General features: G+C 59.4%; 1 protein-coding gene across 1 annotated transcript; it reads right to left on the bottom strand.

Annotated features, from left to right (window-relative positions):
• On the bottom strand, positions 1-26,644 carry SEMA7A (semaphorin 7A (John Milton Hagen blood group)). The gene is made up of 14 exons (XM_053955098.1): positions 25,999-26,644; positions 12,429-12,562; positions 11,254-11,304; positions 10,387-10,482; positions 10,225-10,309; positions 8,445-8,555; positions 6,448-6,587; positions 5,994-6,172; positions 5,763-5,871; positions 5,276-5,474; positions 4,194-4,309; positions 3,455-3,606; positions 2,496-2,563; positions 1-1,638 (listed from the first exon to the last, which is right to left on the bottom strand). Exons 1-14 carry the CDS (start codon positions 26,111-26,113, stop codon positions 1,292-1,294), a joined length of 1,902 nt encoding a protein of 633 aa, XP_053811073.1. The 5' UTR covers positions 26,114-26,644; the 3' UTR covers positions 1-1,291.
• Between the last annotated feature and the right edge of the window lie 113 nt (positions 26,645-26,757).

Below are 26,757 nucleotides of genomic sequence, written 5' to 3'. Positions count from 1 at the left end.
CTGCTTTTTCTCCACTCTTTATTCCAACCATCCGCTTTGGTTACAGGTCTGAAAGGGTTGGGGGTGGTTTTTTTGGTAGCTGTTGTGGTGGGTTTTTTAAAATTTTCCTCTCCTGTGATCCGCCCCCGCCTGCTGTAATATTATAAAATCCTACAAGACAGAAACGAGCAGTCGATATAATAAATATCTGTTAGTCCACAAAGTTAAAGTGCTTTGAGAAGGGCTGTAAGAAGCTCTGTCCTAGACTGGGGATGGGGAACATCTCGGGGATGTAGTGCACTAGGAAGCTCTGGCCTGCTGCCCGTGGCGTCTGGACGTGGCCTCTCGGCCCCTCGGGCTCTCCTGAGTGAGCAGGAGCCGGGACAGGCATTGGAAGCACGGCCAGGGTGTCCCCTGGGTGTCCCCTGGGTGTCCTCGCCCAGGGCCGGGCCGCTCCGGGCTGGGCGAGGTTGGGACAAGGAGCGGGACCCCCCCCCCCCCCACCCATTGCAGGGGGAAAATCCCGATTTTCACAGTTTAGTCTCGCTCCGAGAGCTCCGAAAGCGCGGGGGAAGCGAAGCCCGGACCTGCCCCGGGCCTGCCTCGGGGGACAGGGACAGAGCCGGGGACAGGCGCAGCCCCCCCGGTGCCCTGAGATCCGCGGCCGCTTTCCCTGAGGACGCCCGGAACACGGTGGGAGCGGGCACGGCCCCGCTGCGATGCCCCTCAGCTGCCTGCAGAGGATTTGTGCGTCTCCAGCGTCTCCCCAGCGCCTCCCGCTCCGCTCCGGGCTCTGCTCCCACCTTCCCTCCCCGTCCCCACACCCCAAATCCAGTCACCTTCCGAGGCTTTCCCATGCAAATTCCCAACGCGGCGGCGCCGATTCCCGACCTCCCTCCCACACCAAAGCCGGCTGCAAACAAAAAACAACGAACCGAGCCCCCCCTGAAGCCTCCGAGCCCCCCCGGAGCAGGAGGGGGCTCGCCGGGGGTGTCCCAGCCGCTGCCAACCCCAACATCACCCCCCCAAAACCTCGGGAGGCAGCGGCCCCCGCGGGGATCCCGCAGTCCGGAGGCCGAGGGCCGGCTCCTCCTCCTCCTCCTCATCTTCATCACATGCAAGGAGCGGGCACGCCCTGAGCGTCAGCGCATGCATGGCTGGCCAGCGGAGCCGCCACCGCCGCGGCCGCCGCGTGTCACACCCTCCTCCCGCGGCTCTTCCAGCGAGGCCGGCGGCGGGCAACACAAACGGTCCGAGCTCCGCGGAGCCGCGGAAACCACGGCAAGCAGCGGGCAGGGCCAGCGGGACGGCGTCAGTGGAAGAGCTCGGCCAGGGCCAGCACGAGCAGCAGCTGGAGCCACGAGGCCAGCGTGGCCGGAGCGCGGCCGCGCTGCGACTGGAAGCGCTGGCGGTCCAGCAGGCGCTCCTTGACCAGCGCCTGGCGGAAGCCGTCCTCCTCGGACACGCAGACGTAGTGGCCGTAGTGCTCGCGGCGGACGCTGGGGATGAAGTGGAAGCAGTCGTGCTGCGGGTGGGAGGTGTTGCAGCTCTTGATGAGCACGTCCTCGTGGTACCAGTTGTAGGTGGCGTAGTGGGACTCGATGGAGCAGTTGAGGTAGTAGCGGGAGAAGGGCATCACCGAGATGTTCCGGAAGTCGTCTGCGGGGACAGGGGGTGAGGCTGGGGTAGCTGGGAGCAGGCGGGGTTTTAGCGGGGCCGAGGAAGCCACAGAGGCTCCTTCCGGGGGAGAACTCGAAACTTCTGCTCTGCCCTGTAATTCCTATCCCCATATCTGTGCCTGAGAGCCCCTTAACTTCAAATTTATAGCAATTCCGAGGAAGGGGTTTAGATTTTCCATTTCAGGGGAGGCTCCTGCCTTTATTAGCAGACACCTGGCTTTCAAACCAAGATAGATGACCCACACAAACCCACCCAAACTCATCCAAATCCATCAAAACCAACCCAAACCCACCCAAACTCATCCAAATCCATCCAAACCCATCCAAACTCATCCAAACCCATCCAAACCCATCCAAATTCATTAAAACCAACCCAAACCCATCCAAACTCATTCAAACCCACCCAAACCCATCCAAATCCGTCAAAACCAACCCAAACCCATCCAAACACATCCAAACCCACCCAAACTCATCCACATCCATCAAAACCAACCCAAACCCATCCAAACTCATCCAAACCCACCCAAACTCATCCAAATCCATCCAAACCTACCCAAACCCGTCCAAACTCGTCCAAACCTGACCAAACTCATCCAAACTCATCCAAACCCATCCAAACACATCCAAAGCCATCCAAACCCGTCCAAACCCATCCAAACCTACCCAAACCCAACCAAACACATCCAAACCCAACCAAACCCATCCAAACCCAACCAAACTCATCCAAACCAATCCAAACCCATCCAAACTCATCCAAACCCACCCAAACCCACCCAAACCCATCCAAAGCCTGGAGAATCCAACAATTCCTTGACCAACCACAACATCTCCATGTACCTTCCTTGACGTCGCCCCTCTGGCAGCTTCCTCGCCACGAGTCCAAGTTCAGGTTCTGGAGCACGTCCCTGGGGGATGGGAATGGGGATCAGCACCAACAGAACTTCAGGGAGCAGCAGTTCAGGGATGGGAATCCCCCCTATCAGTGGGGTGAGCGGGAATCTCCCCCTCCCATCCCAATTTCGGAAGGCTGGAGATGACCAACGTGAGACCCAGCAGCAAGGAGAGGGGTTGGGTGCCCAAAACCCCAAGGGAGTGATGGATCTGCACAGAGCACCCCAAACTTTCGGGGAGAGGGGTTGGGTGCCCAAAATTCTTCAAGGAAGGGATGGATCCATGCAGAGAACCCCAGACTCTTGGGGAGAAGGGCTGGGTGCCCAAAACCCTTCAAGGGAGTGATGGATCCACACAGAGAACCCCAAAGTTTTGGGAAAAGGGGTTTGGGTGCCCAAAACCCTTCAAGGGAGGGATGGATCCACGCAGAGAACCCCAAATTTCAGGTAGTGAGGTTGGGTGCCCAAAATCCTTTAAGGGAGGGATGGTTACATGCACAGCACCTCAAACTTTCAGGGAGAAGGGTTGGGTGCCCGAAACCCTTCAAGGGAGCTATGGATCTGCGCAGAGCACCCCAAACTTTGGGAAAGAGGAGTTTGGGTGCCCAAAACCCTTCAAGGGAGGGATGGATCTGCACGGAGCACCCCAAACTTTCAGGGAGTGGGGTTGGGTGCCCAAAATCCTTTAAGGGAGTGATGGATCCACACAGAAAACCCCAAAGTTTTGGGAAAAGGGGTTTGGGTGCCCAAAACCCTTCAGGGGAGGGATGGATCCACCCACAGCACCCCAAACCTTCGGGGACAGCGCATCCACCCCAAACCCACGCACACACTCAGCCCAGGAGGGGAATGCTGGGGGTGTGGGTGCTTGTCAGGTGGGATTGGGTGGGAATGGCCCCCACGCACCGGCTGAGGGCCAGCGAGAGGCAGGAGCCGTTGGCCCAGCCGCAGTAGGGGTCCCTGGCCAGCACGCAGCTGTGGCAGTTGTTGCGGTAGGCCCCGCACATGTCCATGGGCAGCTCCAGGACGCGGCTGCCGGAGCCCACGTAGAGCACGGCCTGCGGGAGGAGAGCACAGGAACGGTCATTCCATGTCCCAGGAAAGGTCAGGAAGGAGCTGGAGCTGCTGGAAGGAGGCCAAGGAGATGCTGGAAGGGTGGAGCCCCTCTGCAGCCAGGCTGGGAGAGCTGGGGATGAGAAGGCTCCAGGGAAAGCTCAGAGCCCCTGCCCGGGCCTGGAGGGACTCCAGGAGAGCTGGAGAGGGAATTTGGAGTGACAGGACACAGGGAGTGACTTCCCACTGGCAGAGGGCAGGGATGGATGGGATAGTGGGAAGGAATTGTTCCCTGTGAGGGTGGGGAGGGGCCGAGATGGAATTCCCAGAGCAGCTGTGGCTACCCCTGGATCCCTGGAAGTGCCCAAGGCCAGGGTGGGCACAGGGACTTGGAGCACCCTGGGACAGTGGAAGGTGTCCTCACCATAGGGTGGGGCTGGATGATCATTGAAGGCCAGAGGGCGATCATCAAAGTGATCATTAAAGGTCCCTTCCAACCCAAATAATTCCATAATTTCACTCCCAGAGCCCGGGGCAGGCACTGACCCATCCTTGCCTGACCCATTCTCCCGCCCCTGGAGCAGGGACCCACCCTGGCGTGGTCCAGGATCATGGCCTGGATGGGATCCTTGTTGGGGAACACCTGGATCTCCACGATGTTCTGCACCCCGTCTGGCAGCTCCACCACCTTGTGGATGGACCCCTTGTCTGGGGAGAGAGAGGGGACAGCCCTGGTGAGGCACCCTGAGAGGGGGTGACGGAGCCAGGAGGTGCCTGCCTGGATCTGCCAGGAGGGCAGGAGCAGCACCCCGGGGGAACGGGGCTGGGAATCCTCGTGCTTCCCCTCCCAAAGGGATCCCTCCTCCCCTCAGCCAGCGGGAGGGGAAGCCCAGCTCGTGCAGGACCCCCCAGGTGACTCCGTGTCCATCCCACGGCCCTTCCCGTTGGATCAGGCTGCCAGGGGGACCCTGCAGGGCATTGGCTGCGTTTAGAGCCAGGATTCTGGAAATTCTCCATTGCTCTGTCTCTCTCTGTTTCAACTCTATTGTTCTGTTTCTCTATTTCTCTGTTTCTCTCTAACTCTGTTTCTCTGTTCCTGTATTTCTCTGTTTCTCTCTGTTTCTCTGTTTCTGTATTTCTCTGTTTCGCTCTATTTATTGCTCAGTTTCTCGATTTCTTTCTCTGTTTCTCTCTAAATCTGTTTCTCAATCTCTCTCTAACTCTCTTGCTCTGTTTCCCTATTTCTCTCCATTTCTCTATTTCTCTCTAGCTGTAAAATCCCAAATCCATCACTCTTGGCCCCAGTCCAACCCCAGCACTTTCTCCAGCACGAAACCAGGAATTTAAATCCTGCAGGTCCCTCCACGAGATCCAGGGAACACATCCCACGGATGGGAGGGACGAGGGCAGCTCGGGAAGCACCAAAAAACGACGGAGCTGCTCCTTGGGGAAGGATTTCTGCCCCCCAGCACGAACCCCCCCTCCCCGGGGAGGGCCGTGCCCCCCTCCCCCGTGCCTGGGATGCTGCCCGGAGCGCGGCGGTGCCCACCCAGCCAACCTGGCAGCGTTCGGCTCTTCCCGAAATTTGGCAGCTCGCTGCTGCCTGACGAACATATGGCAGGCTGGGAAGGCAGCCCTGGCGGCGGGGAATGTCCCCTCGATGTGTCCCCGCACCTGTGGCCAGGTAGAGGACGTTGTAGCGCTGCCCGTCGCCCGCGGCCACCTCGTGCACGCCGATTTTCTGGTAGCGGTGCTTGTTGTGGAACAGGGGGCTCCTGGAAGGGGACAGCGGCTCCACCCGCTCCTCCACCTCGGGGTGGCTGTCGGCGATCTTGAAGGTCTCGCTCGGCGTGTGCTGCCCGGAGGGGACGCACTGCGGGCAGAGGGGACAGAAGGGGACAAAAGGCACCAGAGTCAGAGGCGGGCGGGGCGCTGAGGACAGCGGGGGAAGGGGACAGCTCTGCCCAGAGCTTATTGTCACTGTGCCCGTGCCAGGTGCCCTCTGAGATCCTGTCTCCCCGTGCTCTCCATGAAGGGATCGGACCGTTTCCAGGCTCCCTCCATTCCCCGGGCTCAGCTCGTCCCGCAGCGCCTCCCTCGCTCCGTGTTCCCTTCCCGGGGTCCCCCGGGCCTCCCGCGGGCGGCTCCTGCCCTCCCTCACCTGGCCAGGTTTGACCTCCGGGGTGGGGCCGTTGTAGCCTTTGAGCCGCGATGTCCTGAACACGTTGTCGATGTCCCCGAAGGAGTAGACACAGACGGCAGAGCTTCCCCTGAGGGGACAAGGACAGGGTCAGGGGGGACACCGGGCTGTGCCCATCGCCGTGCCTGCTCCAGCTGTTCTCCAGAGGGAAAAGAGGGGCTGGAAGGGAGGATTTGGGCCAGGGCCCCTCACCAGGTGTTGGTGAAGAGCCCGTAGACCTTGGAGCGCCGCCAGTCGCCCGCGGGGACGAAGAAGACGTCCTGCAGCCAGTTGAAGTTGCCCTTGGTGACGGGGTCCACGCAGATCAGGGTGGCCTTGAGGAACGTGGTCCACTTGGAGGCTGAGAGGGAGCTGGTTCCTCCCCTGTCCTCCTGGGGGACAGGGACAGCGGGGAGGGAGTCAGGGTTTGGGGGAGAACACCCCAAAATGCCCGTCCTGATGGGGAACAGCAGGATGCTGCCACAATCCCGCTCCTGCCCTCCCGGCGAGACGGAGCGGGGAATTCTCTCCCCTACGAGGCCGAAGGACGTGCCTGTGCCCCACTCAGAGGGGCCAAAGCAAGCCTGGGCAAGCCCAGGGGAGCTGGCACGTCCCCTGTCCCCCCCAGAGCTGCCCTGGCTGCCACCCCACCCTGTCCCCGAGGTACCTTACACAGCTGGGCCACCCGCGAGATGTTCCGGGGCGCCTCGGGGCTCTTGTCCGGGTTGTCCTCGCGGAAGAAGTAATAAATCTTGTCCTGGTGAGGCTCCTCGTGCCTCAGCGTGGTGGCCTTGACAAACTGAGGGTCTGGGGAGGGAAGGGACAGAACTTGGACCTGATTTCATCAAGGGAGCCACCGGTGGGACATGGCTGTGGCTCAGGGAAAGGACAGATCCAAGCCCAGGTTGCCCCTGCTGATCCTTGGGAAGGCTGAGCTAGAACTGAGACTAGACTGAGCTCAAGAATAAAGCAGGGATTTATTAAAAGGATTTCCTCAATGGAGCCACCTTGGGCAGCACAAGAGCCCAGCCAGGGCTGCACCCAGGTGAACCCAAATGGTCTCAAAATGGAAAACTGATCATGAGGTGTCTCACTTTTATGAGTTCTGCTCCATTTGCATATTGGAGTTAATTGTCTAATTCCAACTTTAGGTTATGAAATCCCATCCTGCTTGTTTTTCTCTCTCCAGCCCACGTTGTTTGTGCTCTTGGGGCTGAGATCTGGATCCTCTGTCCTTGGTCCCCAGCTGGAGCAGGAATTGTTTTGTCTCCCTGCTCTGTGAACAGAGCTCACCATCCCCTAACAGGAACCCCAGACCCACCCACTGAAGCAGCACAGAATGTGAGCATATAAAAGCTGAAGCTGAGGCATCAGTGCCACCTCCCCAGTGCCTCCTGCCTGACTGCACAGACTCATTCCCTGCAGGGAACGACTCCCTGGAGCCTGGGGAAGCCTTGGCAGCCACAGAAACCCAAGTCCCTCCCGGCTCTAGAAGGAAGGAAGGATCCCTCAGGAGGAGCAACCCGTGCTGTTTGTTGGGAAAACCCCATAACACCGTTCCTATTAACGCTCCCCTGCCATGATGGGCATCCCTGGGTCCCTCCGAGCATCCTGAGCTGCTGTTTCCACGGCAGGGAATCTCCAGGGATCAGAGCCCTGCTGTTCCCACGCCAGGAAATGTCCCAGGATCAGCCTCGCAGGTCTGGTTTGGTTTCCTCCTCCCTGTTTTATCATTTTAATTCCATTTTTTATCCCAATAATCCCCCATTCCCTCCCCCCCCCCCCCCCCCGGGAAGCCACCACAGCAGCCACCACAAGCCCAGGGAAGCAGAGCAGGGTCCTTTCCCCGTGTCCCCTCCCTGTCCCTGTCCCTGTCCCTGCCCCAGGTTTGACCCTGGCTGGGGTTTGCCCGCTCTGGAAGTTGCCCAACGCTGAGGGGCAGCTGCCGGGCATTTTGCACAACTCAATTTCCTTCCTCCCTCGCCAGCCTCGTTTCCCCATGCCCCGAGGACGGGGAAGTCACTTTTGTGCTGCTTTGGGACAGGGCTCAGGGGAGCAGACAGCTGGCTCCCTCCTGGCTGGCACTGAGGGCACCCGATCTGTTGGGCTAAGCTTAGGGGGCACTGGGGCACTACAGCCGCACCACAAGCTGGAGTTCCTGTACACAGGATGGTGGGGAGCAACATTTAACTGTGGAGCTCCCTCAGCACAAAATTCCATTGCCAAAGAACCGAGAATTTCCAGTTCTTGAGGTTCGGAAGGTGCTTTAAGAAGGTCAGGGGCCCAATGGCGTTAATTGGTGATGGGATTGCTCTCATTGGTGGCTTTACACCAATAATCGTCACCATTGGGTATTGGCCATTCCTTGGCTGGCACTGGCAATCCAAACAGGTCACAAAGGGTTTGTTTGGGCTCAAATTGGTGTCTGAGCCTGCTGGCTTGGCTAAAGCAACCCAAACTTTTGTTTTCGGTGGATCTGCAGGTGTATCTGCACTGCAAGAGCAAGCAAAGCAAAACTAACGAGTTTTGCTTAATCCGACACCAATCAGCCCCCACGAGAAGCTCTGGAGCTTCTCCTGCCCCCTGCCAGCTGTGGGGGGGCAGAGTCCAGCGGGCATCCCCCCCAGTGGGAATGTCCCCGCAGTGGGAATGTCCCCCACTCACTCTGCATCACGGTGTCACTGGTGTAGAGCTCTCCCCCGCCCCTCACGCGGCGGAATCGAGGGATCTTCCCGTTCTGCTGGCTCTTCTTGATGGTGGAGTAGATGTCCTGGCCTGTGGGACAGCAGGGAGCGGGGAGGGGATGAGGAGGAGTGAAAGCAGCCAGGACTTCCCGGGCATCGCAGGGATGGTGGGTACGGAGCAGGAATGCCAGTCCTGACACGCAACCCTTGAAGGGCGGCAGGGACAGGTTCTTGGAAGGATCCTCACCTGTGCCCACACCAGGCCTGGAGCAGTGGGATCACTGCAGGCCCTCCATCCAAGGTCCCTCCTGACCCAAAGCATTCCTGATTCAGATCCTTCCTTCCAAGGTCCCTCCCGACCCAAAGCATTCCTGATTCAGGTCCTTCCTTCCAAGGTCCCTCCTGACCCAAAGCATTCCTGATTTCCTGATTCAGGTCCTTCCTTCCAAGGTCTCTCCTGACCCAAAGCATTCCTGATTTCCTGATTCAGGTCCTTCTTTCCAAGGTCCCTCCTGACCCAAAGCATTCCTGATTTCCTGATTCAGGTCCTTCCTTCCAAGGTCTCTCCTGACCCAAAGCATTCCTGATTCAGATCCTTCCTTCCAAGGTCCCTCCCGACCCAAAGCATTCCTAATTTCCTGATTCAGGTCCTTCTTTCCAAGGTCCCTCCCGACCCAAATCATTCCTAATTTCCTGATTCAGATCCTTCCTTCCAAGCTCCCTCCCGACCCAAAGCATTCCTGATTCAGGTCCTTCTTTCCAAGGTCCCTCCTGACCCAAAGCATTCCTGATTTCCTGATTCAGGTCCTTCCTTCCAAGGTCTCTCCTGACCCAAAGCATTCCTGATTTCCTGATTCAGGTCCTTCCTTCCAAGGTCTCTCCTGACCCAAAGCATTCCTGATTCAGATCCTTCCTTCCAAGGTCCCTCCCGACCCAAAGCATTCCTAATTTCCTGATTCAGGTCCTTCTTTCCAAGGTCCCTCCCGACCCAAATCATTCCTAATTTCCTGATTCAGATCCTTCCTTCCAAGCTCCCTCCCGACCCAAAGCATTCCTGATTCAGGTCCTTCTTTCCAAGGTCCCTCCTGACCCAAAGCATTCCTGATTTCCTGATTCAGGTCCTTCCTTCCAAGGTCTCTCCTGACCCAAAGCATTCCTGATTCAGATCCTTCCTTCCAAGGTCCCTCCCGACCCAAAGCATTCCTGATTCAGATCCTTCCTTCCAAGGTCCCTCCCGACCCAAAGCATTCCTAATTTCCTGATTCAGATCCTTCTTTCCAAGCTCCCTCCCGACCCAAATCATTCCTAATTTCCTGATTCAGATCCTTCTTTCCAAGCTCCCTCCCGACCCAAAGCATTCCTGATTCAGGTCCTTCTTTCCAAGGTCCCTCCTGACCCAAAGCATTCCTGATTCAGGTCCTTCCTTCCAAGGTCCCTCCCGACCCAAAGCATTCCTGATTCAGGTCCTTCTTTCCAAGGTCCCTCCTGACCCAAAGCATTCCTGATTTCCTGATTCAGGTCCTTCCTTCCAAGGTCTCTCCTGACCCAAAGCATTCCTGATTCCCAACGTTCCTCCCACGCCCTGCTGGAATCTCCAACCTCTGTCCCAAAGGGATGTGCATTTCCATGGGGACAAAATGAGGAGAGCCAAGGGGACAAAGCCCTTGGAGCAGCCTCAGGGGGCTCCTGTTTGTCTCAGGGGGGTTTTGAGCACAACAAAAGCTGTGGAAAACAGGGAAATGGGAAAACAGCCCACTTACCATCGACAACGACGAGGGTGTTGGAGTCAGGGGTGAAGGGAGCGATCCCTCTCCCATCCCAGGGCGGGCTCTCCCTCCTCTGCGTCTGGGGAAGGACAGAAAGGGATCCTGAGTGGGGTCAGGCCGGGTTTTCCCCGCCCGGGATGGGGGAAGGATCCGTACCACATTCCAGCAGGTGGGAGCGCAGGCGCCGGTCCCGCACACCAAGAGCCCGTCCCCGTACTGCTCCACCAGGGTCAGGTAATTCCGGCTGTCCTCCTGCCAGGGGAAAGGAGCCTGCCAATGGCACAGAGCCCCCGGCACCACACGGATTCCCTGATCCTTCCTGGGTTTTCCCGGATCTCCTCATCCCAGGGGAGCTCACGAGGAGCACACGCAGCTCCTTCAGCCCAAATCCTCCAGCCCTGCCCATCCCGCTGTTCCCTCTTCAACCCAAATCCTCCCCATCCTTCTGTTCCCTCTTCAACCCAAATCCTCCCCATCCCGCTGTTCCCTCTTCAACCCAAATCCTCCCCATCCCGCTGTTCCCTCTTCAACCCAAATCCTCCCCATGCCGCTGTTCCCTCTTCAACCCAAATCCTCCCCATCCCGCTGTTCCCTCTTCAACTCAAATCCTCCCCATCCCATTATTCCCTCCTTCAACCCAAATCCTCCCCATCCCATTATTCCTTCAACCCAAATCTTCCCCATCCCGTTATTCCCTCCTTCAACCCAAATCCTCCCCATCCCATTATTCCTTCAACCCAAATCTTCCCCATCCCGTTATTCCCTCCTTCAACCCAAATCCTCCCTATCCCATTATTCCTGCAACCCAAATCCTCCCCATCCCGCTGTTCCCTCTTCAACCCAAATCCTCCCCATCCCGCTGTTCCCTCTTCAACCCAAATCCTCCCCATCCCATTATTCCCTCCTTCAACCCAAATCCTCCCCATCCCGTTATTCCTTCAACCCAAATCCTCCCCATCCTGTTATTCCCTTCTTCAACCCAAATCCTCCCTATCCCACTGTTCCCCCACGGGTGGGACCTACCAAGTTCCCAGAGGACACGCACTGGCCTTCATTTCTCACCGGGAACTCTTCCTAGGATAAAAGAGAGGGAAACGTTTCCATTCCTGCTCTCCCAACACCACCAGGCACGGGCTCAGCGTGCCACAAGGTCACCAAACTCCACGAGATGTCCTTGTCCCCCACCCCAGGGGACTGAAATCCCTCGGGAAGGCCGGGCTGGATGCCAGTGACGAAATCTGAGCATCGCTGCTCTCAATTCAGAAAGGATTCCTGGCTGGAAACATCCAGGAGGAATCCAGAAAGGACCCCTGGCTTTAAATATCCAGGATGGATCCAGAAAGGATCCCAGGTTGGAAGCATCCAAGATGGATCCAGAAAGGATCCCCTGGAACCATCCAGGATGCATCAAGAAAGGATCCCAGGCTGAAAATACCCAGGAGGGATCCAGAAACAATCTCCTGGAAACAGCCAGGATGGATCCAGAAAGGATCCAGGACAGGAAAAATCCTCCCCACAGGGTATCGAAGACATCAGAGGGATCCCACCTGGGGAAGAACCCCCCCATGATGAATGCAGGAGATTTAATCCTGATCCTAACCCTCACCCTATTCCCAGTCCTGAACCTAATCCAAAACATAACTTGAGTATTAAACCTAACACTAATCGCAAGCCTAAGCCTAAAACCAATCCTAGACAGAGCCCTTGCCCTAACCCAAAACATAAACTGAACCCAACCGGGAGAGATCCCACCGAGGGAAGAACCTCCCCATGGACAAGAGGGGAAATTTAAACCTAACCCAAACCCTGACCTTAACCCTAACGCTAACACTGATCCTGATCCTAACCCAAACCTTGACCCCAACCCTAACCCTAAACCTAACCCAAACCCTGACCCTAACCCTAACGCTAACCCTGATCCTAAACCAAACCTTGACCCCAACCCCAACCCCAACCCTAACCCTAACCCAAACCCCAACCCTAACCCTAACCCAAACCCTAACCCTGATCCTAACCCAAATCTTGACCCTAACCCTAAACCTAACCCATTCTTTCCCGCTGGGATTTTGCTTCCTGGCAGGATGGAGCTGGCTGGGCAGAGACCAGGCTTATCCAGGCCTGGAATGTGGGCCGGGAGATGGATCCCAGAGACTTTTTGTGGGGTTTTGATGCCGAACCCGTTAGCGGCGCCTCCTCACCGTGTAGTTCTCTCGCGTTGCAAAGTCGTAGTAGTAGAGCCTCCCCTCGCCCCCGACGTAGATGGAGGAGGTGTTTTCCTGGTGGAAGAACACCGGGAACCTCTCCCTCCGCGGGAACACATATTCCTTGGCACCTGGGAAGGGCACACATCTCAGGGAGCCGCTCTGGGGGGCACCCGCGGATCCCCTCCCTTCCCGCGCCCTTGGAGCTCCAAGGAAAACCGGGACGCAGGGCTGGGGCCCTCGGGAGGGAGGGGAAAGGGGACAGGCGGCCCTGGTTGTCCCCTGGGCCCCCGGGGATGGGAGAGCAGGGGAATTGCTGTGGGAATTGCTGCCATCCACCGCAGAGCCCTGGCTCTGAGCGCTGCTTCCCAGATTCCCAGTGCCTCCTGCATCCCGGCTGAAGGATCAGGGACCCTCTGCCACCCTGGCAACCGATCCAGGCAGTGCCAGGGAGATTCGGATCCGTCCCAGAGCCAGGAGGGGGAGACAGGGTGTGGATCCCAGGAGGATGGACAGGGTTTGGATCTCAGGAGGATGGACAGGGTGTGGATCCCAGGAGGATGGACAGGGTTTGGATCCCAGGAGGATGGACAGGGTTTGGATCTCAGGAGGGATGGACAGGGTGTGGATCTCAGGAGGGATGGACAGGGTGTGGATCTCAGGAGGGATGGACAGGGTGTGGATCCCAGGAGGATGGACAGGGTTTGGATCTCAGGAGGATGGACAGGGTGTGGATCCCAGGAGGATGGACAGGGTTTGGATCCCAGGAGGATGGACAGGGTTTGGATCTCAGGAGGGATGGACAGGGTGTGGATCCCAGGAGGGATGGACAGGGTGTGGATCCCAGGAGGATGGACAGGGTGTGGATCCCAGAAGGGACAGACAGGGTGTGGATCCCAGGAGGATGGACAGGGTGTGGATCCCAGGAGGATGGACAGGGTTTGGATCCCAGGAGGATGGACAGGGTTTGGATCCCAGAACCAGGAGGGATGGACAGGGTTTCGTTCCCAGAAGGGACAGACAGGGTGTGGATCCCAGGAGGATGGACAGGGTTCGGATCTCAGGAGGGATGGACAGGGTGTGGATCCCAGGAGGATGGAGAGGGTGTGGATCCCAGGAGGATGGACAGGGTTCGGATCTCAGGAGGGATGGACAGGGTTTGGATCCCAGGAGGATGGACAGGGTTTTGATCCCAGAACCAGGAGGGATGGACAGGGTTTCGTTCCCAGAAGGGACAGACAGGGTGTGGATCCCAGGAGGATGGACAGCATGTGGATCCCAGGAGGGATGGACAGCGTGTGGATCCCAGGGCAGAGCCCAGGTCTGCCAGCAGAAACGCTCACCCGAAACCACCACCCCCAGGCTCCGTGTCCCAGACAGGAACAAAAAGTGTCAGCCAGCCCTCAGACGTCCCAGCTGGCAGCAGACCCGCCCGTCTGCCCCTCTGCCCTTCTTCTTTCACATCCCGGCTTCTCCAGCCCCCTTCCCTACAAACGCTCTCCGTTCCGGCTGCGTGCCCAGCTGGGCCGGGCGAGGTTGGCCCCGCTCCCCCGCTGGGACCCCAAAATGCCGAGGTGTGCACGGGGATCCCTCCGGGGATCAGGGCTGCCCTCTGCCCGGCACTCCGAGCTCGCCATTCCCGCTTTTCCCTTTCCCAAAGGCCGGGAGCGCCGCTGGAGCTGGCAGCCGGCACCGCCGGGCAATTAATTAGCGGCGCGTGGCTCTTAATTGCCAGGGCTGGCACTTGGCACTGCCCAGCCCCGCGCTCCGTCTGCCCCGCCCAGCAAGAGGCACCTCGGAGGTCACCGGGGCGCTGAATTCCCGCTGGGTTTGTGGGGTTATTCCCATCCCCCGCGGGTCCCTCATCCCTTAAAACAGGCAGAGTTTTCCCAGCAGGGCTTGGGGAAGCTGCTAGAACCACCCAGGTCCGATTTGGGGACACAACGAGGGGACAGCTCCCTGTGGCCCTCCCCTGCCTGCCCCTGTGGCCTGTGCCCAAAGGCTCCGAGAAACCGCGGAGCCCGAGCTGGAGAAGCTGCCACAGGATCTTCCAGGCTGATTCTGCAGCCCAGCCTGCCCAGGAGAGGCAGAATCCCCTTCACACCCTCTCCTTCCCAAAAACCCCACTGAAAGTGCCGTGACCCCATCACCGACACGCCTCGAGCCGGCCTGCCCAGACCTCACCAAGCTTGGCTGGGTTTGGAACCCCAGCCCCTAAATCTCTGCTAACCCGGGCAAATTTCCCAAGTTGTGAGTTTGAGCTCCCAAGCTCGGCTCCTCCTCCTCTCCCACACTTCTCTCCTGCTGCCCTGGGGCTCCTTTGGGGCCTCTTCCTGAGTTCCCTGAGCCCTGCCGAGCCGCGAGCCGCAAACAAAGCAGCCCTAAACAATCATTTGGCCGGCGCCGAGGTGGTTGTTTATCCTGCAGCTCCCCGGGGACCGCCGTGAATCAGAGCCGAGAGAGGAAACAGCTCTGCCAGCCTCCAGCGAGCCCGCGCTGGGCTCGGAGCTGGCAACGGAGCCCCCGAGCGCTTCCAGGAGCGGCTGCTGGGGTCCCTGTGCCTCTTAGAGCTGCTCCTAAGCCCTGCAAAGCTGGTCCTGAGTCCTGCTCTGCCTGCAGCAGCTCGGGTTAGGGAAGGGGGTTGGATCCTGGCGGGATGGGGGAGCAGCCCTGCACCCCAAGCTGCGGGTCTGGGGTTTGAACAGCGTCAGGAGGTGAGGATGAGGAGGCAGAGGGCATCTCAGCACCATTAAATCATGGAATTGTTGGGAGTGGAAGAGACCCTAAAGCTCATCCCGTTCCACTCTGCGCCAAGGTCAAGGCCACCTTCCACTGTGCCAGGGAGCTCCAAGCCCCGTCCAGCCTGGCCTTGGACACTGCCAGGGACGGGTCCGTGTCCCATTGTGTCCCCAAAGAATGGGACATCTCTGCTGGCAAACCCAAAGCTGCTTTTGACACTGGAAATAAAGGCCCGTGCCCTTGGAAGGCTTGGCCCTGCTGTCACCCCCGCTCCCAAATCCATGCCCGGAGCTCCAGGGGACACAGGGCTCATTCCCGGAGCCTGGCTGACCCCTCCGAGCCCCTGTGCCCGGCGTTTGCCGCCAGCCCCGCGGCTGGGGCGGGATCAATGGCACCGCTGTCCCTGGAAATGTCCCCGCTCCGGGGCCCGAATGGGAGAAAGGGCGGCTTTGTGCTCGGCAGAGCTCCGCGCCAGAGGGGAGGGAGCGGGGCCATCAGATCAGGGACAGAGGCACCTCGGAAGGACGGCTGGGGGGAGGGGAGGGAGCAGGGACATCAAATCATGGACATCAAATCAGGGACAGAGGCACCCGGGGCATCCCAGAGGATGCCTGGTGGGGGAGGGAAGGGAGCAGGGACATTAGATCAGGGACAGAGGCACGCGGGACATCTGGGAAGGACGCTTGGGTGGGGGGGAAGGCAGCAGGGAGATCAGAGCAGGGACAGAAGCACCCGGGACATCCCCGAGCATCCCAGAGCATCCCCGAGCATCCCGGGACATCCCTGAGCATCCCGGAGCCGGCTGTTGCCGGAGCAGAGGGGCAGCGTGGGCTGCAGCTTCTCCCGGCAAACCCCATCTCGAGGCCCGGCTGGGGCTGAGTCAGCGCCGCCTTCCCTCTCTCCTCTCCTCCCCTGGCTCCCGCATTCCCGGCTGGCAGCGCCTCCCGCAGCCCAGACGCTCCTGAGTCACCGGCTCGCACCGCTCCCGGCTCCGGAAAAAGGGAATTTGTGGGATTAAGCCCTTTTCTGACTTCTTCCGATTGCGATTTATAACACCTGTATTGCCTCACCCTTCACATGACATTGAAAATAGAATAAAAGGTTTTAAAACGCCTCTCAGTTGCCCCATCTCTCAGTCAGGAAAGGACTTGGTCCAACAGGAATTCTGTGGGAGTGCTGTGCTGGGGCGGCGCAGGGCGGAGGGGATGGTCCCAAAGGGTTAAAATCAGGATCTGAAGTAAAGCATTTATCTGAAATATTTATCTGAAATAAATGGAAGTGGAAGTGGGATGGGGGCAGAACCTGCTGGGCTTTGGGAGCTGCGGTGGACACGAGGCAGATCCTTCATTTTCTGCCCATAAATTCCTTCAAAGTGGGAATAACCTTGGAATGGGAGGTGGGAGAGCAGGGTAGGGAGTCTGCCTGCTCCTCAAAACTGTCCTCTCCCTGGAATTCCCACTCCCAGGAACTGCCCGCCCCTGGAATTGCCTGTCCTTGGAATTCCCTGTCCCTGGAATTGCCCACCTCTGGGCTTGCCCTCTCTCGGAATTGCCCTCTCCCTAAAATTGTCCACTCCTGGAAATCCCTGTCCCTGGAATTGCCCCTTCCCTGGAATTGCCCCCTCTTGGAATTCCCTGTCCCTGGAATTGCCCCTTCCCTGGAATTTCACACTCCTGGAATTGCCCTTTCCCTGGAATCACCCACTCCTGGAACTGCCCTCCCCTGGAACTGCCCGCTCCCACGCGGCCTCTTGGCTGAGCGGTGCCACCCCGAGCTCTCCTGTCGCTGTCGCAGGACGGGGACACGCGGCCGAGCCGCCGGCACGTGGCGAGCCGGGATTGGCACGGGGAAAACCGGGATTGGCACGGGCGCGGTGCCGAGCGCTGGCAGCGCAGCGGAGCAGCCCCGGGAAGTGTCGCTGTGACGCGTGGCAGCGCTGTCACTCGCGGTGGCCCCGATGGCACTGCCACCTGCTCCGCTGCCCGCGCAGCCTCCGAACATTCCCCAGCCTGGGCTCCTTTCCCCATCGCCGTGACACATTCCCACCTCGATGACAGCGCGTCCGGCTGGGATCGGCGCTGGAGGCAGCAGGAAACGCTGACTGAAGGGCCGGGAATGTGGGAGTGTCCCCGGATGTCACCTGTGCCCTCATCCCGGCTCTGAGTCAGGGCAAGCACTCCGGGCTCTCCACATCGATCCCGCTGCTGGGATAGCAACTGAAAGCCATCTGGATGTGGTGACACCCGTCCCTGTCCCACTGCTGGTCTGGATGTGGTGACACCCATCCCTGTCCCACTGCTGGTCTGGATGTGGTGACACCAGTCCCTGTCCCACTGCTGGTCTGGATGTGGTGACACCCATCCCTGTCCCACTGCTGGTCTGGATGTGGTGACACCAGTCCCTGTCCCACTGCTGGTCTGGATGTGGTGACACCCGTCCCTGTCCCACTGCTGGTCTGGATGTGGTGACACCCGTCCCTGTCCCACTGCTGGTCTGGATGTGGTGACACCCATCCCTGTCCCACTGCTGGTCTGGATGTGGTGACACCCATCCCTGTCCCACTCCCGATGTGGTGACACCCGTCCCTGTCCCACTCCCGCTTCCCACAGGATGTGTGACGAGCAGCCCAGGTCCCCTTTTCCCGGGAATGTGATTCAGGGCCACTCCCTGAGTCACTCAGGACTCCATCCCAGCTCCGAAACTCCGCAGTGCAGCTGGAGTTTCGTCGTTCTCTCAGGCTCAGCCGGACCAAGAGGACAATCCCTGGATTTCCCACCATCTCCCAGGGGGACAGGGACACCGCATAGCACTGCCAGGGTCCCCTCTGTCCCCAGAGCAGGGCTGGATTCACCACACCGCTGCCTCCCTCCTCCCCGGGCTCCAGCAGGATGCCAGCAAGAAGCCAAGCTGCATTTTCTCTCTCTTTCCTTTTTTTTTTTTTTTTTTGAGACGATCTATAAATTCCCAAATTGAGGCATTTCAGGAAGAGGAAATATGTCTCCAAGGAGCTGCTGTGCTAAGTTTTCCTTCCAGCGTGACTTTGCTCAAAGGGAACAGAGTGACACGAGGGAACAGTGTGACACTGGGGCGGGCACAGCGGGGACAGGAGTGTCCCGTTCCCATGGGATGGACGCCTCAGGCAGCCTGGTCGGACAGAAGTGTCCCATTCCCATGGGATGGACGCCTCAGGCAGCCTGGTGGGACAGAAGTGTCCCGTTCCCATGGGATGGATGCCTCAGGCAGCCTTGGCAGGCTCCTGGGACAGAGCCTGCAGCAATGGGGTTTTTTATAGGAACAGTGTGACTGTAAATGAGGCATTTCTGGAGCAGCGTTTTGGGCAGGTTTGCTCCGACCTGCCACGGAAGAATTGAAAGGTTGTGGCTGCGAGGTCCCAGCACGCTGCCACCACCATCCCACACCTCGTGAGAAGTGACACATTTCACATTTTCTGGACGGGTTTCCGAGAAGGAGGCAAAAGGAGAAACGCCAGAGGCAAGAAACGCGTGGAGGCCACTTCCTCTCTGCTGTCCCCTCCTGTCCCCGGCCTCTGCTGGGGCTGCACCCCAGGAGCAGGGTCCTGTTCCCCCAGAGTCCCCAGGGACACCTCTCTGGAGAAGGAGAGCCTGGAAGGAAGGGCTGAGGGATCACCCCAGAGCAGCCCCGTCGTGTTTCATGTCGTCCCGTGCCCCACCCTGAGTCATTTCTCAAAGGAAGCAAAAGCAGCAGAGCAGAAGTGACAGTGACACCTCCAGGTTTCTGTCCCATCCCCCAGGAGCTTCCTCCAGGTCCAAATCCCACCCTGGCCCCATTTTCACTCCCTACACATTCCCCTCTCCTGTTCAGTTGCTCCAACTGGAGCGTGGCCACCTGGCACTGCTTTCCTGCTCTCCCCTGTCCCTGAAAGGAGCAGGGACCCCCAAAAACTCCTGGGGAAACCAGACAGAAAGCTTCTGGCCGAAGTGAGCCATTCCCTGCTTCTGGTGTCCAGGGAACCTACAGCTCCCTGCCACGGCTTTGTGTCTGTCCCACGCCGAGGCTGGAACGTGGATCAGCGAGTCCTGGTGACATTCCCAGTGTTCCAAAGCCTCTCCCGTGCCCCTGGGGCAGGGAAGGGCATGGGCCAAGTCCGCAGCGATGCCTGGGCCGGGCCTTCCCTAACGCATCACAGGAAGGAGCAGTTAAAAGGTTTTCCAAAGTGCTTTCCCATCAACCCGGGCTTGGTAAAAGCCCTGACGGGAATTTTGCCGTTCCCTCCATCCTGCAGGAAAGGCTGCGGTTCCCAAAAGCAGGGACTGGGGATGTGGGCTGCTTTCCTTCCCATTTTCCAGCTGGCACCTGAGGGAAGCTCCAGCTGCTCACTCAGAACCAGCACAGGCGGGGGGACGGGGGGAGAGGAACTAGGGGGGCATACAGCCCTAAAACCTCACGAAGGGGCCCAGGAGCTGGCGGAAAACCCCAAAAGAAGAGGTGTGAAAGCAGCCTGAGCCATCTCACACCTCTGTCTCACCCTGAGATCCCAGCAAGGCGCAGCCCCGGGGCTCATGCGGAGTTTCTCATCCCCCCTCGAGCGGCCCCGGGGCTCATTTGGAGTTTCTCATCCCCCCACCCCTCCCCGAGCCGCTTCGGAGATGAGCAGCGATTCACTGCCCGCCAACAGAGCTCCGTGTTCTCTCTTTCTCTCATCTTATCTGATCCCTGCCTCCCCAGCCCTTCCGAGCGAAGAGCACAGCCTTGTGCGACCACCAACATCCTCACCCAGCGGGGTTTTCCACCCCGAGCTGGGGATTCCTCCATCCCGCTTTTCCCCGGCTCCCTCCCCGCTGTCCCCGCGCTCCCGGGATGCCCGCCGTGCCCCGGGGAGCTCGCTGCTTTTCCCGAGCCGGGCAGACAATGGAGCCCGCATTAGCAGGGATAATCCATCCCACAAAAGCCGGCGATCCCGATGCCCGGCAGGGCCACGCTGCAGAGCACTCTCGGAGCACACAAATGCGCTTTTTCAGAGCCACGCTCCCGAAAGGAAATATCCTGGCGCGTCAACCATTCCCGAGCTATTTCTGGGAGCGCCTTGGGGGGGAAAAACCCTTTTGCTTTGGGAACTGAGCTGCCGGGCTTGGGATTTGGGATCCCAAAAGCTCTTCTGAGAGCTGTGCTGCTGATATCCCTGCTCCAAGTTGGAATTGATCCCAAACACCCACTCAGCCGGCAACAAAAGGGACCCCCAACCTGCACCCCGCGGGGAACAAGCCCCGGATTCAAAGCCGGGGCTCTGCTCGCCCCACGCTCCAGGAACGCTGGAATTCTCTTTATTAAACGTCAAATCCCTGGCTGGCGGGCTCGGCAGCAATTCCATGAATACTAACACGGCCCCACTCTCGCTCCCCCCATAATTATGCAGCACTGGAGCTGCAAGGCGAGGCCGGAGCCTTTGATTCCATGGATTTGTGCCATCCGGCAGGTCCGGCCTTCCCGGCTGCACCCCACAGCTGCTCGGATTTAAATTTAGAGCCAGGTTTTGCCACTTTCCAAAGGCTCTGTTCTGCAGTGGCTGGTCCCAGGCTGTGATGATGGAATTTTATCCAACAATGGCACAAGCACTGCTGGATGTTGTGTCAACGCAACAAAGGACGGATTCGGCGGATCTGGGGAGCCCCTCCCAACCCAGGAAAGTCAAATCCAGGCATCGATTTCCCAGGAAAGGCCTTCCAGGGGGTAAAAGCTGCTCCAGCAGCAGAACAACCCCGCTCCATCGACTTCCCTATCCCAGCTGCCTGCAGTGGGATTGGGAAGGATCACAATGGGATTAGGAATGGCCCAACCATGCCCTTCCCAGTGGGATTGGGAAGGATCCCAGTGAGATTGGGAATGGCCCTGCCATGCCCTTCCCAGTGGGATTGGGAAGGATCCCAGTGAGATCAGGAATGGCCCGCCATGCCCATCCCAGTGGGATCAGGGATGGCCCTGCCATGCCCTTCCTAGAAGCACTGGGAAGGATTCCAATGGGATTGGGAATGGCCCTGCCATGCCTTTCCCAGAGGGATTGGGAATGACCTCACCATTCCTTTCCCAGTGGGATCTGGAAGGATCCCAGTGAGATCAGGAATGGCCCTGCCATGCCCTTCCCAGAAGCACTGGGAAGGATCCCAATGGGATTGGGCATGACCCTGCCATGCCCTTCCCAAAGAGATCAGGAATGGCCCCACCGTGCCCTTGCAGCCCCCTCCTGCTGCTGGAGGTTTCCCACACCTGCCGCGAGCTCCAGGTGGGTGCCAGCCCCGGGCCATTCTGGGCACGGAGCCCTCCCCAGCACCCCCTGTGTGCCCGCTGACCCAGGATTCCCGTTCCCCTCACGTCCAGCCCTGGCTGCAGCTCCGCATTCCCCAGACTTGGGAAGCCCCGGGGGCAGGAATGTGAAACCAGACTTCCCAAAACTCCGAGATCCCAGCACAGCCGCGGCTCGAGGGCAGGTGCCTGGCTGGGACAGCCACAAATTCCTCAAGGAAACTCCCGCGGTGCCCTCTCCCTCCCACCCTCCAGATGGGAATATTTGCTCCCGGTGGATAACGAGACGTGGAATCATCGCTGCCCTAACCCAGCGAGCCAGGCCAGGGAGGGGACAGGTGACAGACACAGAGGTGGCATTAAGGGATTTATCACCCAAACCCCACACCTAAATTGCAGCTCCACATGCCGTTCCTGTGTGTGCGCCACACGGGTGAGGCTGGGGCTGGCAGGAAAAGGGTGCCCAGCAGGAGGAAGCAGCCCTATTTTTGGAGCAGCTGGGAATAGCCACGGAGGTGGCTGGAACCCATTTCTCCTCCCCGCTCACCTCCCAGCCCTTTTTCTGGATGCGAGATTTTCCCTAAAAAAGCACCTTGGACTTAGATTTATTCCGTGCTCAAGCTTAGATTTAGTTTGTACTCAAGCACTCGGATCTAAATTTAGTCTGTCCCATTTAAGGCACCGAGCCCGACTGCATCACCCACAGAACACCTTCCCGGGCCGGTTTTCAGCAGTTCTGTCCCCAGATTGGCTGGTGCAGAGCTGGGAGCTTGGTCAGGAATTGGCATCTGGATCCTTTTTCCAGCCACAACTTCCATCAGTCGTGCCCTGCCTGTTGTTTTTGTGTCGTGCTCTTGCAACAGGAGGTGCCTGTGATTCACTCCATTTGTTTGGTTTGCTTTTCTTCTTTTTCAATCTGCGCACAGCAAAACATATTTCTTTTTTCTCTTCTCTTTTTTTCTTTCCCAACCAACATTTTCAGCTCCCAGCATCCCCCAGCCCTGTGAAAAAGGAGAAAATAGCACTGCTGGGAAAGCGAGCAGCTTTCTCCTGGAAATGGTGATGCTCCGAGAGCTTGGTGGGAAAGTGTCCTACAAAGATGTTTCACACCATGGGACCACAAAAAACCCCAGAGATGCTGTCACTGAGGAGAAAAAGCTGCTGCTGGCACCAGAAATTCCTCTCTTGCCTCAACAGGAGGAGATGAAGACCTTAAGGATCATCTCATCCCATGCCCTGCCGTGGGCAGGGACACCTTCCACTCCAAGCCCCGGCGTCCAACCTGGCCTTGGGCACTGCCAGGGATCCAGGGGCAGCCACAGCTGCCCTGGGAATTCCATCCCAGCCAGGAATGCCTTCCCAATATCCCATCCATCCCTGCCTTCTGGCAGTGGCAGCCATTCCCTGTGTCCTGTCCCTGCAGCCCCGATCCCAAGCCCCTCTGCAGCTCTTTCCGGAAGGTTCCGGGGGGACCCAGCCCCGCTGCGCCAGGGCACGGAGAGCTCCCCGCCAGCCCCGCTGACACAGCTCTCCCAGGCAAGGAGGCAGCCAAGCCTAGCAAAGCCCAGGAGCTGTTCCGGGCAGCCCAGGCGGATTCCCAGAATTGCCAATCCAAGCGCCTGCTGTACCCTGGAGCTGGAGCCAGCTCACCCCGTCGGGGCAGCCAAGGGTCAAGTGTATAATCCTGCCTTCCCCCGGGGACTCCCTTATCTCTGCTCCCTGCGGCTTCCAGCTCACCTGCTAATGAGCTGGGAATAATTAAACAGCCGGAGCCCAGCCCACCCCGCGGTGGGATGAGAGTTTCCCTCGGATCTCTGTACGTGTGGCTGAGCAGGGACGAATTCCTGAGCGTGGCAGCAGCTCCAGCCCAGCCTGCGCTGCAAAGGCCGCGGGCTGCAGCAGCCCGAGCCCGCCCCAGGCTCCGTGCCACGCTCAGCGTTTTGCGATGCTCGGTGACTTTCCGGTCAGGAGACAGCCGGGCTGGCCTGTCCCCTCCGCTGTCACCCTCCCCCGGCCCTAGGACACGCGGAGAGCTCCGTGTGGGATGCGGCTGCGCCTTTCGCAAAGCACAGCCCGGCCGGGCAGGGGAAAATCCAGGGAGGCAGGGGAGGATGGGGAGGGAAGGGATGATGGGAACACTCCGCGAGCTCAGCCCGCAGGAACTCGGAGCCCTCCGCAGGACACGGGGGAGGGCAGCAGCCGGGGACACGCCCGGGACAGCCACCAAAGAGAACGGGGCAAAGGCCCTGCCAGCAAAAATGACTCGAGCAGTGATGTGGAGCTGATCTTTGCTCCGGGCTCCACGAGAGGATGGAATCCCGCAGAGCCAGGAGTGGCCGGCAGTGACCACTTGCCCACGGCGACCTGGAGCTGGCCACCTGCGCGGGCTGCAGGGGCCACGGAGCTCCAAAGTGGTGGGAATTGTTAATGCAGGAGCTCCGAGCAGCAGGGCAGGCCCGCGGTGTTCCTTTGTCTGCAGGTGTGAGCTCAGGGTTGTGAGCTCGTCCTGGGTACGTTTTGTCCCAGTTCCCCCCCGTCCCCTCAGCTATTTCTTACTGGGACTGGGGGCAAAAGCAGTGGGAGCTGCAGAGAGGGCAGGGTCTGGCGGACGCAGGGAGGCTCCGGGTGTTACCAAGCCGGTGGAATTTGAGCCTTTCGGTGTCAGTCTCCCCGGGCACGGTGCTGGTGAGGGGAGCGAGGCCGAGGGATGGAAAAGCAGCTGCAGCTTTGCCCGATTTCCTGCGCTGCAGGCAGGGAGGGATGGCTCCTGCGGAGAGCCCGGCTCTGCCCAGCCCCAGCAATCCGCACCCTCGCCCTCCTCAGGGCTGGGGCACGTGGAGGTGCCTTTGCATCACCTGCTGCCTGTGCGGGGCCGTGGCGTGGAAGAAATTTAATTAGGGGAGAGCTGCCAGCTCCCGCAGAGCGCAGGGCCAGCCCTGCACCACTGCAAAGGCAGCAGCGGGCCCGGAACGCTGCTCCCCACCCCCAGGAACGGGGGGCCGAGCTGGAAAGCAGCGCTGCGAGCTGAAAAGCAGCCCTGTAAGCTGAAAATCAACGCTCCGAGCTGGAAATCAGCCCTGCGGCTCCATCCCCCCCGCACGGCTGGCGAGGGCCGGGCTGGGAGCGGGCTGCAGCTGCGGCAGCCACGTGCTGAGCCCGGAACGCTGAACATGCTGAGCTTTCGGTGGCCCGGGCCACGGGGAAGTTCAGGGGGCTCCGCGGCCACAGCAGCCCCCAGCCCGTTCCCTCACCCTCCTCCTCCTCGCTCACCCACTGCCCTACTTCGGGAGGGTAGAGGTGACACCAAGGAGATGTGAAATAGGACACGGCTCGTTCCCATCCCTCCTGATTGCAGTCCCGCTTAGCCCGGGACCATGCCAAGCTCTCCGAAATAATTACAGGCACAGACAAGTGCAGAAAGGAGCTGAGTGGGTGAATGTCCTGATTGGTTTCGGTGACAGGCGCTAGCAGCCTTCAGTGCCACCCAGACACGGGTGAGGGACGAGCGACAGCATTGTGCAGGGACACAGGCGGGGATCGGCCACTCCATCCCTCCCTGTCCCTCGATTTCCAAACGCCACTGCTGCAGGGAGCCGGGGGGACGTCCCCGGAGCAGCAGCTCCCGTCCCCTTTTCCCGCAGCCCCACCGCCGGTGACGCCATAGCGGAGCAGCCTCCCCTGCCCTGAGTGCCGGTACCTCTCCCCTTTGTGCGACAAGGTGACAGCAGAGGCCACCCCCGAGCCGCGCACACGGCCACCACCCCCCTCGCCGCTCTGCCAGCCCGGGGAAGGGCACGCAAATGCCAGCGGAGGAGAACAGATGGCACGGAACGAAGCGGGGGAAATGGGCGTTCTCGGAAGTTGCCAGGGAATGGGGAGCAACAGAGGAGCCCTTGTGCTGCAGAGCCCGCCCGGCAAAGCCAACGGGGTCTTTGTTCCAGCCAGCCTGGAGGGGATTCATCCCAAAACTCGGGATGAAACCAGCGCCGACACACCAGGCTCGGAGCCTTGAAAACATTTCTTTGTTCGGGTTCGCCCAGATCCAATCCGGTTACAAAGTCCTTACGTGCCGTTTGTAAATTTTTTCCCCGAGACCAGCGGTCCTCGGCAAATATTTACTCCCCAAACTCGTCTGCAGCGAGCAGGGCGAGTTCAAGCAGATAAATAAGTGCATTAACTACGTAAATATACACTTCTCCTTTCTGGAGAGCTGCAAGTTAGGAAATGTGTCGGAGCTTTTTGACAGCCTTTAATATACCCAGCAGATAAGGGGGGGAAAAGCGCTTTTCGACAGCCTTTAATGTCCTCAGCTCATAGGAAAATGCTTTTAAAACGTTAAAAGAAAAAAAAAAGAAAAATAAGAAAGAACGGTCTAAAAATCCAATTAAAAGCCAGCAGCCTCAGCCCAGAGGCGTTTAACGAGAGCCAAAAGCCTCCCCGAGGACACAAAAGAAATAAAAATAGCCCGAGTGCTCAAAGGACGAGCCCCAGGTAGGAAGAAGCCGGCGCGGGGAGCAGCCGCATCCCGAGGGCGCAGCCCGGCACTCACCTTGGGGAGCCGCGATGATCCTGGGGTTCACCTTGGGGCGCCCCGCTGCCCACGTGCCCAGCTGGCCGAGCCACAGGGCCACCAGGAGGGCAACAGGCGACTTCCTCCTGCCCATTCCTAGTCCGGGAGCGAGCCGGGATCGGCAGCCGGGCGGGCTGACAGCTGCATCTCCCCGCGTACAAAAGGCTGCGAGCACCGGGCCGCAGCCAATGGCGCGGGGAGGGCGGGCCCTGGAAAGATGGAGTAAAACACCCCCACGTACCTGAGCTCCGGCGCAGCTTTTTTGCCGGGGGTTTTGGAGGTCTTTTTTTGGGGGTTTTCCTCCTTCCCCTCGGTGAGGGGAAGGCGCGGAGGTCGGTGGCTTTGTCCCCCCGCGGGTGCTGGGAAAAGCCGCAGCTGGGCCGAGGTTTGCGAAGAACTTCCCGCGGGGGCTGGGGAGGGGAAATAAAGGTTGGGACGAGTGAGATGGCAACGGAAATAGGGCCGAGAATAGGGGCAGAGAGGCGGTGGTGCGACACGGGGCTGTGCCCTGAGCCAGCTGTGCGGTGGCACGAGCGGCACAGCTGGATGGGGGGCGGCACAGCTGGATCCAGGAGGAGCGGGATGCAGCAGGGAAGGGCCACTCCTAGGGACACCCAAGTGTCACCGCGGGCTCCCCGCGCTGTCACACCCCCTCTCCCGAGCACACGTGGCAGGGAACGACATCCCCGAGTGGATGTCACGCTCTGGGAGCCGGCAGGAAGGTGAGCCCTACCCGAG

This window comes from Vidua chalybeata, chromosome 13 (assembly GCF_026979565.1).
Source record: "Vidua chalybeata isolate OUT-0048 chromosome 13, bVidCha1 merged haplotype, whole genome shotgun sequence".
Taxonomy (NCBI): Eukaryota; Metazoa; Chordata; class Aves; order Passeriformes; family Viduidae; genus Vidua; species Vidua chalybeata.
This window is presented reverse-complemented; position numbering and strand designations above follow the sequence as displayed.